This window comes from Glycine soja, chromosome 17, assembly GCF_004193775.1.
Source record: "Glycine soja cultivar W05 chromosome 17, ASM419377v2, whole genome shotgun sequence".
Taxonomy (NCBI): domain Eukaryota; kingdom Viridiplantae; phylum Streptophyta; class Magnoliopsida; order Fabales; family Fabaceae; genus Glycine; species Glycine soja.
The window spans coordinates 953,730-970,187 of NC_041018.1; the positions used below are offsets into that span (position 1 = coordinate 953,730).

A 16,458-nucleotide genomic window follows, 5' to 3' on the forward strand; every position below is an offset into this window, starting at 1 on the left:
TCAGAAGAAGAAAATATATAGTCCATATATCTTGCAATTCTAATACTCGATATGTAAGTCATGTTAGAAATGAGACGAGTGATTTATGTAAAAGTAAATGTAAGAGAAAGTTGTCATGAAAGTTACACCAAGCCATAAAGATTTAAGAGATTATTATTATCCCAAGAGTAAGAGAGTGGGACAAAAATGCTTATTTTGAGTGTATTTTGGTGTATTTTTTCTTTCAAGTTTTTTTTTTTAAAGTATTTTGTTAGGGTAAGAATCCAGAGCTGGCTTCGAGGGCAACGACCTCCAGAATGAAGAGAAGGAAGGGAAACACAAAGGTAAGGAAAGAGAATTCTTATTTTTGATGCCTGCTTGATTATTTACATAGCCTTTTATAGAAATTCCTATAACAGATTTTGTACAATTCTATCCTATGAATGTTCTAGTAATGAAATTTGTTTTGTAAAATTGCCCACGAGGGACCAAAATGTCACAAGCAGGATTTGATGCAGATCTTCCTATTTTCCCTCTTCCGAAACTACTCTCAAATGTAGTCTTCAAGGTATGTGGGCTTTACTACCTTCCTTTAGTCCCTTCTCCTTTTTGCACCATTGATGTTGGTGCTTCCTGTATTTCTGTCATTCTAAGCTTGTTCGTAACAATCCCTTTGTATGTTATGCTATCACGCTTACCTATCATATTTTTTCTTTCTTTCAAATAGTCACGACTCTTTGGTGTTTTATTTCGTAAAAACACAATGATATAAATGTGACAGAAATCCACCTCTCAATGAATACTTGTTTTGAATGGTGAATGATTATGGGTTTGGATCTCCTTTAGTTTGGAATTTTCCCGCTGAAGAGAAAAAAAGACAAAGAACTTGTGTGAACCGCAAAAAAGTCCATTTACTAGACAAGAGTTCATTCATTAGTTATTGCAATATCTGAACAAATCACATAAAAAAAATAAAGATTCCTAAACTGTCAAAATATAAGATTATACAATTAAAAATGACTTAAAATAATTAATTAATATTACTTACACTAATAAAAATATTTATTTTTTGGTAGTTTATTACATAAGACTTTCATAATTAAACATATTTGACTTAAAATAGTTATGAAATGAATAAACTTGAAAGTTTTTAAAAAAGGTGTAAATGAAAACAAAATACATTAAAATGTCTCAAGTTAGCTTTTAGAACAAACATTGATCCTGAAAAGCAGTTAAAGTAAATTGTGAAGGTCTCAAGAAGAATTATATAAGAAAAGTTAAGTTATGATTAGTAAATGATTATGACAAATGAGGGAGTTGAGTGAAATGTTATGAGAGTCATCCAGAAGTCGACAATCATAGGACATTATAATTATAAAACGTTATAATTATAAGCTTTGAAACTTTATTTTGGCTTTAACAAAAAAAAAAGGTCAAGCTTTACCTCCAATATTTCTTATTAGAAAAATGTTGATTAGATCAAAATTATTTTCATAAGATATGTATGAACGTGTAAATTGTGTCATATAACTAATTATTTATTAATTTTGAAAAAGTAAATTATCTCATATAACTAATTCGAGTGATTCGTACAAGGAAACATTCGTGCAAAATATCATTGTTGTTCTTATTATACTTCTTATCCCCCATCTTGCTTTCTTATATGTAAAACAATGTTTTCTTACTTATTCAATTATATCACCAATGTTGAGTCAAGATTAGGTAAAATATGAATCTTAGCCTACTTGAAAAATTTATCAATGAGAACCTTAAAAATAATAATAATAATTATTTTTTATTTTAATAATAAATATTTTAAAATTTACAATAGTGATGTTTTTTTATTAGTTAATAATGTAAACTTTTTTATACTAATAATGTATCTTTAAACTTAATAAGGAATATTTTTCTAAAATAATCATTAACTAGCATGTTAAAATAATAACTGGTTTAATAAACCTAACTTAAGATAAATTAATTAATCAAATTTAACTTTTAAAATCAATTTTACATTATGATGACTTTTTTTTCAAATAATTATTTTTAATATAAAGTCATTAATTAATATTGTTTTATTGATATATTAACAAGCGGGGATAGCTTAGTTGAGAGAGTGTCAGACTGGAGATCTGAAGGTTGTGTTTCGATCCACGCTACCACATTTTTGTTCTCTTTTCTTGTTCATAATTTAGCTAGAGCATCATTGTATTTTGCTAGCTCTCAAACCTTTGATTATATTATTCTAAATTGTATTCATTATGTTATTTTGAATGAAATAAAGTAAATTTCTTTCTGTAAAAGAAAACATGAAAACTTCTCATATAAAATTGGAATGCTGTTTTGGATTTAACTTTATTTCTTAATCCACTTTCATATAAAGAATGGCACGCCTCATTCTCATTTTCTATTCCTTTTCTTTTGAATTAATTTTTTAAAAAAATTATCACATGTATTCAGAATTTTAAAACATGTTGTACCTAGGAGAAATAAAATTAGTCCAATGTTCTCAGAAAATGAAAAACAGCCTGGTGTGAGACTGAGGGGCACTACCAGAGTACCACCTTCTTTTGGTAAGGAAAATAAAGCATTCTCAGCTAGACAGCTACCTCTCAAAACTAACTTTTATTTTATTGGTAGATGGAAAAAAAAAATTGGCATTTGGTTTGTTGGTTATGTTTCTCTCACTCCCAACATAAATATACAGAGAAAATAGAAAGGTAATGGAAAATAAATTTTACCACGAAAAATGACCAAAATCATGGGCCTCCAATACAGAGATAATGGTGACATGTTGATACACATTCTAAACATATTAACCAACAAATACAATTTTAAGAAATACATACGTTAATTACAAGAGCCCCAACAAAAATTATTAACACTGCTTTCTTAAAAAAGGAAGCATCTACATAAGCCCTAAGTTTAGACCTACAGATCATGCGCGATTCCTTTTCTCTTATGACCTCATCCTTAAACTCTATGAAATTCAAAATCCAAAAAGAACAAAAAATTGAATTATTTGCACCTCATAATAGGACTACCAACAAAGTAGGGAGATATGCAACCAATAAAATGTGCAAAATGTTGCCAATTGCACTTATTTTTATGCTGTTAAAGGTTTTAAACCTCAACTTCTCTCCTGCACTGCTTGAGATAGTAGAGTTGACCACTTCCTTTGTCTTGTTGCTCACTTTCTTGCTGCATTACATCGAATGTGGAATCAATTAAACTAAGGTAGGCTGTTAAATAAAATTCCAAAGTTCAGAATTTGAGCATAACAAAGATCCCCATTATAGGACCATGATAATTTAAAAAACAATACGGTAACTAGGCAGACATTGTCTCTTACCTTCCAGGAAATATACAGCTCCCGTGACCTGCAAGGGTATTCCCCACATAAAAGAAAGAAAAAAAAATATTAATCACAAGTGCTATACCTGGAACAGACCAAAAGAGAGAGAAAAAACGCAACCGTGGAGCCCATATTGCACTGATACAATCTCTAAAAAGTACTTGCTTGAGCTAGCAAGCAAGACTACAGTAGTAAGAAACTGCCCCGTAAAAAAATGGAGAGTACGAAAATTACAACTCTGTGAAGGTAATCTAGAAACACGGTCCAGAATCTTTGCTATTGTCAGGAGAAACAGTGTGCTCCAAGACAAACAAGCAAGCATCCAAGTCATGGAACGGGTGGCAATCCAATGAAATTACCAGCTCCCTCCTTCAATTTCAATTTCAATTTTCACATAATAGAGCCAAACCAAAATGGCCTTTGCAGTGCGTGGGAACCACACACAAAAATGTCTGGAATCATTACCTTACCACACCTCTATTTTCAAATCATTTCCCCATTTCAAATCTTAATTATTAAGTAATGTCACTCAGAAAGTAAACCCTTGAATCACTAAGCGCTCTTGAAGGTATGATTAAAGTCTCACACAAAGTAAACCCTCTTTGAGCACTTTGAGCATGTCTTCTTAATTCTGCTATATTGCCATAAACTTAAGGTTAGCTAATTAGAGAAAACAAGAAAGAATGACAATGTTGCTCAAATTGAACAACAGATTATCTCTTGTTTCCTTCCAATTCCAGCATAATTGAACAAAAAGGCACATGAAAACTGAAAAATTGAACTTACTGGGATCAGTGGTGGTGATCATAGCCAGTCCTTTGAAGTCACAAGTCCCCTGAGCCTTGCCTTCTTTCTGGTAATAGCTATCAAACGCATAAGAAGCATGGTTCTTCACATTATTAGGCTGGAAACAAGTCTCTCCAGGCTGAATCTCGGAACAATTGGCTCGCCCCGGTCCACACGCCCAATCCAGCGCGGCCTGCAACGTCTTAGAATCAAACCCATCCATGGCAATGCAGTATGTCTGATTAGTGGTATCATTCGCCAAAAAAGTCCCAATCCCAGACACATGAAGCAAATAAGCCGGCGAAGTGTTCCCATAAAACAAACCCCAATTGGCCTCTGAAACCGGCGGAGCCCTCAAGTCCTCATTAAACAGTTCATAAATAAACACACTGGAAGTAGTTTCAGGGTGCAGAGGGGTTCCGGTGCGATCAAAAACATGCCTAATCAAATTGGAATTGTAAGTATCAGCATTGTCCTTGGTAGCATAAGGCTCCTTAGAATCACCCTTGGCAGGCCAACCTGTCTCAGTGACAAGAACAGCAACATCGGTGATATTAAGGTTCTTCATGGAGAAATAAGCGGCGTCGACCATAGCGTCGAGGACGTTGGTGTAGTGAAGCAAGGTGTTGGGGTCGACCATTTCCTTATTAGGAGTGAGGGGTTTGAAGAGAGCATTGTCGAGAGGAACCACGCCTTTATTCTGCATGAAGACGTAGTAGGGGTAAAGGTTCATCGTGAGAGGGGAACCGGTTCGAGAAAGGAACTGAAGGAGAGGGAGAATAACGGAAACGAGGGATTGGTTGAAGTAAGCCTGAGAGGGAGGGAAAGGGTCAAGAATGATGGAAGCGGCGTGAGGGGTTGAGACCTTGATATGTTGGTGGAGGTTGGAGGCGACGAGGGCGTTGTAGAGGGACTCGACGGCGGGGAGAATCAGCGGGGCGGAGGAGGGGACGGTGGTCAGAACCTCGTCGCCGACGGAGATTCCGCTGATGAGGGTTTGGGGGTAGTAAGCGACGACATTACGATCGATCCAGGAGGCCGCGGTGGAGTTGGAGGAACCAATCGCCAGGAGCTGGTTGTTGGGGACGCTGATGATGACGCGAATCTTGGTCCCCGACAAAGTTTTCAGGATGTCTGAGTTTGCATCGTAGATGCGAACGTGTGTTATCTTCTGCAGTTGAAGGAACGCGACAAGGTCCGAGGCAGATGGAAGGTTGGAGACGTCGGTGCCGATGTTGACGCCCACGAATGGAAGCTTCTCTTGGTCTTGGATTTGCTGCTTAAGCTGGGAATGTAGTGCTTCTGCTTCAGCTGCAAAGTGAGTTAATTATAATTAGGTTTTTGGGTTGGTGAAGCTAATTTTGGAGGTTGATTAATGACTACCGAAGGTGAAGAAGGAGAAGTAGAGGATGATGACGAGATTAGAGTTTGCCATTGAAAAGGAGCCTAGACTTAACTTCCTCATCCCTGCTTCAGCTCGAGTAGAGGAGATGACATGTGCCAACTGCAACATATTTTCATTTACTCCTTCACACAAAGCTATAATATGTTTTAATTATTAAATTTGGATTAGGAATAGAGACATCTAAGTGATCTCACGGACTTAATTTGGGAAAAGGGGCTTTGGCTTTCTTTGTCTTCTCAGAGTTTAGACTTAAAGACATTTGCGCAAAATGAAGAAAATTGTCGGACAACGTGGCTGGGGTAAAACTGTAATTCGACAGTTCTTTGGTGGAAGACAGTGCTTTGCCTCCTATTTCTTTTTGGTACTTTTTGCCTTCTGTTTCTATTTTCTTTCTGCCAAAAATATGCTCTATCATGTGTGCTGAATAACTTCAAAAGGTTCATATATGGTGACTTGAAGCTAACATGACGGATTTTGATTGGACCGGCAAATTGAAGCTTGAATAGATTTTAACAGGATCAATATAAGAAATAGATAACTTGTATTATAAATTTTAATTTTTTTTAAATATTATTTAAAAATATTTATTAATTTTAAATAAACATTAATATGAAGTCTTTCTATATAGGTTTTTTAAATGTGAATTAAGTACATAAATCATTAGAATGTAGAGTAAACTAAAGTAACATCCCCTTAAATTTCTTGAGATTGAACATAATTTATTGGTTTTTTTTTTACCATTTACAACAACTTTTTTTAGAGATACATAATATATTTTCTCCGTACCTACCTATTTATAAGTTTTTTTTAAAAATTTGTTTGTCTTTTTTTATATGATTTTTATATGATTCTTTTTTAATTTTTGGATGTATTAATTTTTTTCTTACATACCCTTACTTAATTATTTTTTTTCCAAATATTAATAAGAAAAAATTAAGAAAAGAATAGTTTTAAAATAATAGTATAAATAATTAATATATTTAATATGATTAACTAAATTAATTATTTTTCTTAAGAAATGAATTAGTTAAAATGATCTTATAATTAAGAAAAAAATAGTAATATCTTTTAAATAATTAAGGGGTATTAATAATATTTTTAAAATAATTAAGTAAAATTAGTATAAGAATAGTAAAAGGAGGAAATATCAAGTGAAATTTTACGAAACTTAGTGTAATTTACCCTAGAAAGACTAGTAACATTTTTAAATTTTGATAATAGGAATAAGAACTTGAACTTACGAGCAGATTCTAGTGTGTTGACACTTGACAATGTCCTTGCATCGTTTTCGTTGTTTGTGGGATGAAATAAAAGATTTTGAATGCATAAATAACAAATCTGAAATGATCTTTACTTAAATTCTAACTACTACTCACACTGTTAAGGAAATTCAATTCCTTTTAATCCTGGTTAACACAAATAATCACAGTAAGAAACACGTCCTTATTCACTATACCAACTGAATAAAAAAAATGTACTGGAGTCATATTATTGTGGAATGTGGATTGGTAAAGCAGTTAATGGTAGAAGAAAATTTTGGGTGGCTTGGTCCTTCATTTATTTGCCATAGCTCAATAGAGCCATATGTACATACTTTGGTCACTAAGTTTGCATTGGAATTCTCTTTAATATGAAGAGTTCTAAAATCTAAATGAAGGAATAAAACACAATGAAGATTCCTGTAGCAGCATTCACTCCACTGTCAAAACTATGATGATATACTTCAAAGCACCTCCTTAGGAGATGAAAAGATTTTTGAAAGAGGTGACAGGGGCAATGCTTTTAAAGGATACTTCTTGCCCACCTCTCTGATTGAAGATGAACCTCTGGGGTAGTAGCTACTTATGTTATCAGCAAAATGAACAGCATGACTGTTGCTCCTAGTTAAGACACTGAACTTCTATAATACTGTATCCATAGGATAACAACCAAGAACACGAAGAAATCTAGCAAATTCCTGAAATGGAAATGAAAAAAATAAACAGATGTTACCAACAAATAGAGATAGCATTTGATTTGAAAGCTACCTTTGAAGAGTCCTCAACTTGGTTAAAGACTTAGAGTCATGGTCACCATAGACAATACCTTAATTTAATATATTTTTTTTGTAAGAACACTGAGGACGACTGGATTTTGTGATTATGCACAGATTTAGAGTAGTAAAAGTAATTTTAACAATGTACTATGCAACTGATATAGAAAAGAGTTGAAGTTAGTGAAGTAAATTTATCTAACAGGGATGCTGCTTAACAAAAACAAAAAGGCTTTCCTAGAAGGTTGTGGAATATGGCATTGGGCCAAGCAAATAGTAAAAGCACTAATCTACAAACAATTGCAAATGGTGAATATTCCACCACAAGCTCCATAGAATAGCTAACATTTTACTCTACACAGCATAAATTGGCGAAGGATATCCCACCATCAATACCTTAAACACCCAGATCAACGGGATTGAATGTGGTATGGTGCACCAGAGCATGACCTGGTTTTTTGGGGTGTGGATAACCTTTGACTTGCTGGTTAAAAGTCAAATTAGCAGACTGACATATGTTTGTGCGTGTGTGCGTGTGATCATCAAGGGTATCTCCTAATCAACAATTAGATGCCAATCTCTTTCATGGCATAAAGACTACTGAAGTGAGTTTTGTTTCTCTCAACATAACATTTTCAATACAAATGGTCAAGAATTAAACCTTGATTAACACGCTCAAGGGACTAAACTATTTACTAACAATGTTGGGTTTGTTAGTCGTGGATTGGTATATCTGACAGACTAACTAGTTAGTATAATTGATTTAATCATCATTAATCTTAATTATTTTCCTTAATTATTAAAGTATTTCTTTTATTCTTTCCATTTTTTATCATCTAATTAAAGTACTTTTTACAAAATTTGTCACCCTTCTGTTAGTTTCTAAAATGTGTAATTAGACTCACTATTCATCAATAATAGAAAATAAATATTATTAAATAATTGTATGGGCCCACCTGCATTAAGAAATTTTATAGATTCAGAAAAAATACTGATAAAATTTGTGACTCCCATAAGCAACAAAATATTAAACTTGAGTTGATGAGATAATGGGCAGACCTGCAACTGTCCTAAAGCATATTGTGCACGAGGTTCTGCCATAGAAGCTTCAATATCAATATAGAAGAGGTAGTCAAAGTACCTGCCACCAGAAAAGTTTTATGCCTTAAGTCATAGTTTTGCAATACACTTCTATACAAAATAACAAAATCATTAGATCACATTCATGAAGTAAAACCCTGTCTCAGAACTTTTTCCTTTCAGTTTTTGAATCAAAGACTTGGAAATATGATTTTTAGAATAAAGTTATATTCTATTAATGGGTGCTTGGAAGAGAATCAACAGATAATGGAGAAGTTTATTAAAATAAGTTCTTTTCAACTTATTTCAGTAAATTTCATAATGAAGCCTACGAATAAGTTCTTATTGAATAAGTGTTTAATTAAGCTTTTTACCCAAATACACCCTTGATAGTCTAGTAATGTGAATCTCTAAAGGGATGTCAACGTATCATAAACTATATCCTATCCCCTTCCATTTTACTCTAACAAGCCTCTTGCCCTTAAGTTGTATACTCCATTCATTCTCCTATTATCTTCATAAATGTTCACAGGATAAAGTATGAATCACTGGTCAATTTGCAAAATTTGCACCCTGCTATCGCAAATCTTGAACAGGGAACAAAATTACTTACGTGGCACTCCCTTCATTTAAATGATCCACAACCCTCAATGAGCGCTGCTTCAAAGGACGACTCTCTATCTAATTTTACAAGAAAAACATAAGAGCAATGGATGTGAGTTGCAATTTCAAAACTCCAATATCAATTAATATAACACATCAACACACCTTTGACAAATTAATATCCCTCATAGCAAAAACTGCCAAGGCTTTGAATAGTACACCTGGACCTTCTTCTAGACTGAAAACAATGCTAGTCTGAGAGAAAAGTCATGAACTCATCAGAAAATTCATAAAAATATAAATGTAAAGAATTAAAATTTGTATACCTTATGGGGCCTGTCAGTTCCTGGAATTATAGGCTCCCTTGCAAGGACCAAGAAACGAGTAATATTCTCATCATCATCCTATCAAAATTGCAATGAATCAGCTAGACTTTAATATTGACTTCACCAGAAACAAGTCAATAACAAACATGTTTCTGTCTTCTACATTTTTTGTGGATACAAATAGACATATTTTTCAATAAAAGCTAAAAATGGCGAAAGGAATATCCACTAAGAGTTTTTTTTAAGTATACGTACTGCACAATGAATAATGCTATCACTGAAATCTGTCTTATATTTTCTCTGAACAGATAGAATGGAACAACAATTGATAAACTAATAAAATATAATATTGAACACTAAAATCACACACAATACACTTGTTATTGAAAGAGTCAAGAAGTTTCACATTCTGATTCACATTGAACCTAATACAGATATACAATCTGCAAGGAAACTTATTGCATGGCAAAGTAAGAAACAAAATATGGTGGTTAGGTCTAAGTGGAATTTATATCAATGGCCCATGGAATTTGTAAGATTATGTGGATGAAAATACTACTAAATAACTATAGGTTGACAACTCAGCACCTATGAAGGTTCACTTGACGAGTCTGCAATCTCTGTAGCCAAACATCCTGTTCTTGATGACAGAACCAGGCACATGGAAGTATATAATATAAACACTTCAATTAAAAGAAAGAGAAATTGGACAGATCTGCACAGTACACACACTATGTAGACATTCTCATCAACAGGCTGTACAATAAGAACTTTAATGAATCATTCGGCAAGCTGTCTCTGAAAGAATTTTCAAGCTAGTTTGAGTGGGAGTTTTGAAAGAGTCAAAAGAGGTTTCAAATTTGAATTTCTACATAACAGGATTAGGAGTTTGGATAGGATAAATGTAGATATTTGTAATTAGTGCTGTATGTCACTTCTTATTGAGTATATCTTTAGAGGACCAAAAGTGTGTTCACTTTTTAAAAGATTAACTATGTTAAAAGGTTTATGTAAAACTTTTAAGTTAACTGCCTTTTCAAATTGCTTTGTAATTATATAGGCTCTTCAAAAATCAAATTCACAGACTTCTGATTCCCTGGATAGCTTATTTGATGATCAGGATCCTCCAGAGATTTCCAATATCAATCTAGCAAAAGAGACACTTGCTTCTTATTCCTCAAAAAACATCAATTGTTTTATTACAAAATTTAGTCAGATCATTTCATGGTAGGTATGAGTTGAGTATTTGAATCGAGCCAAATTGTGTCATATGATTCATGTAGCCAACCTCACCTAGTAGGCTGAGGCTTTTGTGGTCGTTGCTGCTTTATTGCACACTAGAATCCTTTGCTATAACCATATGCTATCAGCTAGTTCTTCTGATCTACTCAAATAATTACAATATAAATTCTATCACCAAGCAAAATACTGCATGGTCAATTTCATTTTTAGAAAAACTATTAATTAGGGTAAAGCCCAATGTAATTTTCATTTCTAGAAATGATGATGAAAGTTCATTTTAAAATATTGGCGCAAACATTTAGAAAGTATCAAATAAAAATAGTCCAATCCTATCTCAGAAAGGAAAGCAATAAGTGGAAGAGGCATCAACTCCGTGCCCTAGGTGAAAATGACATCCAATGCAATCAGTTGCATACATTAAAGTCCATGTTGTGATAAAAGGAAAACATGAGCTAAGGCAATATACTTTAGCAGCTCAATCTTCCATAAAATGTAAAGGAAGTTTTACCTGAATTCTTTCTGCAAGAATGTCAAGCCCGTACACTTCTGCAGCTCGGGAACTTGCAATAGCTCCAGTGTCTCTTGCACAATTTGAGGCCACTGTCTGTTCTCAAGAAAATAATTGTTAGAACATTGTACAACCCAATCAATGCTTACTTTCAGACAACAAGAAATTCTTAATACACCTGAGCAGCAGCAGCAGTATCACGTGCAGCAATCTTGACAGCACCTAAATCACTAAGCGTTGTCTCACATTGAGCAAAAGCCTGCATGTAAAATTATCATTGTATCAATTTAAAATTTCTAAATAAGGCTAGGTATTTTGTTGTCAACAGGTAAGCTTAGTTTGGTGACACAGTCAGTTGTCTCAAAAGTCTGTGCAATCGTAAACCAAGTTAACACTTGAAAGCTGGCATGTTGAGGTTAGCCATTACTACATAGCAGAACAGTAAATATGATTGATGTAATCTAATAAATTGTTCTATTGTGAAGTTGCTGCTATCTTAAGGCAGAATTGTGCATACCCATTCATTTTGTTCAAATGGGAAACATAATGAATTATATCTATTCACTCTTTACCACAATGATAAAAATAGAAAAAAAAAACTATATATAATAGCCAACCTGGGGATGACTCACAACAGCTCTGAGCTCCTCCTTTCTCACACCAGGCAATCCTAAAAGGCAGTGGTTAACTCGCAACTGCACCTCCCCAACAATGTGCAGCCTATGGCGAAGAAGTAAGTCATAATTACGGTGGACGCTTCCACCAACAGAATTTTCAATGGGTAGAACAGTTTTATTCACCAACCATAATTCAACTGCCTACAGAGAAGAATACAAATATATCACTGCAGTAGTTATAACTTACAAGTCAATGCATCACAGAGTGAGAGAGAGAGAGAATAAAACAAGAAATGGAACCTTAAATGCAGCTTCAAAATTGTCACATGGCACAGTCTCACATTTTGGATATGCTTTCAAAGCTGCATCCTCACTATATGCCCCCGGAAGTCCCTGTATCAGCCAATTGACTAGTTAGCAAAGGCAACAATGCCATGAATATTTTATTTGAAGAAAAACTATTAAGCATCATATATACCTGATAAGCCACGCGCACCTTTGATCCATCTCTTGGATAAGAAGAAATGTCAATTGCTGTTAATGGCTCTGCAATTAACGAGGTTACATAATTGTGACAAAATGTAGAATTTTTTAGCAAATGGAGTTACATCACTTACTGGCTACTGGTAACATAAAAACATAAATTCCACCCATTATATTTTATGAAATTTTATTTATCTGCACGCATACACATGTGTATGCTAGCATGGGTGCGGTTCAAAGTGTATTAAACTAAAACTTCAATTTAATTTACTGCAAGAAGCAAAATCAATGTGATAATCATAACACCTATAAGAAAAATACATTTGAAATTAGCTGAGTAACCTAGAATTTATTGGTTAGGCCGCCATGAGGATCATTCAATTCCATATAGGTTGCTCTGATAGAATTCATAATATCTGAAGTCAGAACTATATAGTGCATGCCTTCTCTCAAAAAGTCATAACCATTCTCCATTGATGCCATCACACCGAGCCAAGAATCTAGACAGTGTCACCATGAGTCCTTTACGGATCACCAAAATGACATCAGATGCAACGGACATGGTCAACCATTTAGAAAATTTGGTGTTCTATGGCATAATTAGTCTATTGCCTTTCTACATGTCTTGCAAGCACAAATGTAAGCAGTCACATCATAAACAATCTCTCCTTTAGATAGTTTTCATTTCTTAAAACAAATAAGAGCAGCCAAGTAATAAAAACAGAGGTTCCCCGGTATATTGCTTGTCTTCTCCCTCTTATCTACCTACATACCTGTTCCTGTCTAAATTTTATTTGCAACTTTTAGATTTTGTGTTTTACTTGGTAGGGATCTTCTTCTGTCTTGGCTATCTTTATTATCAACAAATTTCAACCAAGAATACATCTAACAGAAGAAAAAGATCATTCAGCTGCAGGTGGTATTGTAGGAAATTACAATATAACATCTTCAAGAAACATCAAATCCATTAACATAGGACCACCCCTGGGGGGTGTTAACAAAAAACACAGAACTTAGATCAAGTTTGTTGCATCCTTGCCATTAAATTCTCCAATTAAACAATGATACGTAGTTATTTATTTAAAATTCTAAAACAAATTCAATAGGAGTTATTTGTTAATGGAGAGAACATTCATGTGTCATCATCATTTGAATGGAGAATTGAATAACTTGATCTAAGTTTTCTCCTAATGAAAAAAAAAGGGTGGCCATGAAAGAGAATAAGCTATAAAAATAAACTAGCTCAATGCTGATATCATATCCATATCCAGTGAATATCTTGCGCTGCCAACTTCAACCACAGAATTGTATGAGAAAATAGTGAAAACTTAACAGAAGGAACCACGAACAAAATTATCCCTCCAAACACCAATTGGAAGAAGATTAGTTGATAAGCAAAGTTTGATTTTTGAAATATGCAACATTTATGCCTTAAATTCTCAGATTGCCAGTTAAACACAAAGATCAAAATTTTATGGTTGGGAGGGAGATATCATGTAACTCACTAGGAAGTAAGTTTAAGTCCTTGTGAAAGCCCTTTGACTCATTTTGGTGAACACCATCAGCAGCCCCTGAAGAGTCAACCAAAGGTGGGACACTGGGGCCCTCATCTTCCACAGCAGTGGTAGCTCTCTGAGCCAAAACACCCAAACAACAGCACTCCCATTTGCGGCATTTGTCATAATCATATCTTAGATTTCCAATCAGAGTAGAATGAGAATTGGAAACACCAACACCCAATTGAGGAGGAGGTTTGTAACAACCCCAGATGGATACAGCCTTAAGAGCCATCAAAATGAAGCAATCCAATCTACAATGTCAGAGAGAGAGAAAGACAAGTTCAGAGTTCATGAGAGTGGTCGTGGTTGGTGAGTTTGGTTTATTCATTCACAGCATGACATTGTTTAAGTAATTGTTTAGTGTGAATGAATTACGGTTGGCGCTTAGAATTTTTGGTGACCCCACAAATAAATGGAACAGATGGTATACGTATACGAACTGTGCCTCCACCACTAGAAGAAATTTGGTTCTGTTTGGTTTGGGGATTCAAATGTGAGAGAAACAAAAACAATTCGCGAAGAAACAGGTAGGTGAGCAGAATTGTCGCTTGCTACAAGTTTCCTTAGATTGTTATAATACATACACATTCTGTAACTAACCAGCCCAGTTAATATGTATTATATTACATTGTCTCTAACTTAACGTGTGAGACACAAACAATGCACTCGCCTCTTCAATAACCAAAAATCGCATTCAATGTACAATTTTTGTACTGTATAAGAGGAATCCTGACTATTCATTTTTTTTTTTACATTTTCTGTTAAAAATATCTAATTGAAAAAATATAAAAAAAAATCTCATTCTCTAAATTGAATAAAAAAATATCTAATTTTGTATTATATTGATTGTGTATTATATTAAATTAAATATATACAAATAAACTTATATAGAATATAAATATAAAAATATATTAATTATATAAAATATTAATTATTAAATAAGTAATTAAAATTAAATAAAATTAGATAACATAAAATATTATTTATAGAAACATATTATTAGTTATACAAAATATTAATTATATAATATATTATTATTTCTAGAATATTTTCAATCTCTGGTGACATGCATTGGCTGTGAGTGTTGAAAACATCTACAGGCTCAAGTCAATTGCAATGCCAACAGGCTGAATGATCTGAGCCTTTAGAAATCTAATTCACTGGGAGAATAAGACTCGTAAATTATATCTTATTTATATTTTAAAAACGCTTTCTTTTTACCAATTAAACAAAATTGTCAATTTCAATTCGTTAAACAGCGAAGGTTTGTGAATGATTTACAATGAGTTTCACTCTTTTCTTTTTCTTCAATAAAAATAGAATTACAAAAGAATAGTTATTGATTCAGTTACGAAAATCATTATTAACTGACATCGATCTAGAAAATTCTGAATGGGTTTTGCCAAGATATATATATATATAGGAGGGGTTATTATTGTTGACCAAATCTCTCTGTATTTATTTATTTCTTAATTAAGTTGTTTTGACTCTCAGCTGCTTTCATGATCTGGAACTGGAAGGGAAGCTGGGTAGAAAGAATGCATGCAGAAACCAGCTACCAATTGTGTCAACAACTACACATTATTACCCGGTCCAGTTTAATAGCTTGAAATATTAATTATAAACAGTTAAGTCAATGATAAACGGTGACTATAATTTGTAGTCACATATTTGGGTCAAAATTCAATATATAAAGTTTTCACTAAACACATGAAGATATCTACATATTCACCACGACTTTTAAGTTTTTCCATAGTTAAGTTTTTGAGTTTAATTTTTATTATACTGTAATGTATAAAAAAAATATTGTTAATTAATAAAAAAAATTATAGCTAATATAATTTTAAAAATAATTCTCATAAATATCAATAAATTCATCACACGCAACAATGAATGAATGATTAAATGACATTATAAAAATTACTTATAATTTATATTATAAGTGCACGCACTATTTATTCCAAGTTTTCTTTTAAACTTTATTGGAAGAAAGGCGTTCGGTAGGAAGATTCTCGGAAGAAATTCAAATTTGATAGTGTTAGAAATAATTTCACTCTGATGGAGGAACCCACGTCTGTGGATGAAATTGACATGGTATAAGTCTAATTTAACTATTTTAAGTCTAAACGCTGAAGCAATTACGACGAGATGGAAATGGAACACAAATAGAAAGAAAAATAAATCACTCCGGCTCTGCAGCATAATGACCACTTTTTACTAATATTTCTAGTCAAAGTTTCCCTGTTTTCAAAGGTTTCATTTTGTGGAGGTAGGTAAGAGGTAAAACCTACAGAAAAAGAAATAGAAATATGTATATAAATGCGACTTTTCCCATCATTTGACACTAGAAATCTAGAATCATTTCCAATGAACTGAGTCGTTGTTGGGTGTTTCTTGCATTTCACGTGCAATGTGAATCTCCTAATTAGTAGTACAGTAAAATAAGCAATACTCCGTGGATTATTAATTTTCAAATTTTATTAGTA

General features: G+C 33.3%; 2 protein-coding genes across 3 annotated transcripts; both read right to left on the reverse strand.

Annotated features, from left to right (window-relative positions):
• Window positions 1–2,726: 2,726 nt before the first annotated feature.
• On the reverse strand, window positions 2,727–5,857 carry LOC114393642 (glucan endo-1,3-beta-glucosidase 1-like). 2 transcript variants are annotated; one of them, XM_028355014.1, is made up of 4 exons: window positions 5,501–5,852; window positions 4,118–5,428; window positions 3,329–3,356; window positions 2,727–3,177 (listed from the first exon to the last, which is right to left on the reverse strand). In XM_028355014.1, the coding sequence occupies exons 1-4, from the start codon at window positions 5,628–5,630 to the stop codon at window positions 3,006–3,008; spliced, it is 1,641 nt and encodes a 546-aa protein (XP_028210815.1). In that variant the 5' UTR covers window positions 5,631–5,852; the 3' UTR covers window positions 2,727–3,005. The 2 variants fall into 2 exon arrangements, with proteins under 2 accessions (XP_028210815.1, XP_028210816.1); XM_028355015.1 differs by having other exon boundaries at window positions 3,076–3,218; window positions 5,501–5,857.
• Window positions 5,858–6,985: 1,128 nt separating this feature from the next.
• Window positions 6,986–14,573, reverse strand: LOC114392358 (arogenate dehydratase/prephenate dehydratase 1, chloroplastic). The gene is made up of 11 exons (XM_028353468.1): window positions 13,919–14,573; window positions 12,409–12,476; window positions 12,231–12,323; window positions 11,931–12,131; window positions 11,492–11,572; window positions 11,314–11,409; window positions 9,564–9,641; window positions 9,403–9,492; window positions 9,248–9,315; window positions 8,614–8,695; window positions 6,986–7,479 (listed from the first exon to the last, which is right to left on the reverse strand). The coding sequence occupies exons 1-11, from the start codon at window positions 14,202–14,204 to the stop codon at window positions 7,423–7,425; spliced, it is 1,200 nt and encodes a 399-aa protein (XP_028209269.1). The 5' UTR covers window positions 14,205–14,573; the 3' UTR covers window positions 6,986–7,422.
• Between the last annotated feature and the right edge of the window lie 1,885 nt (window positions 14,574–16,458).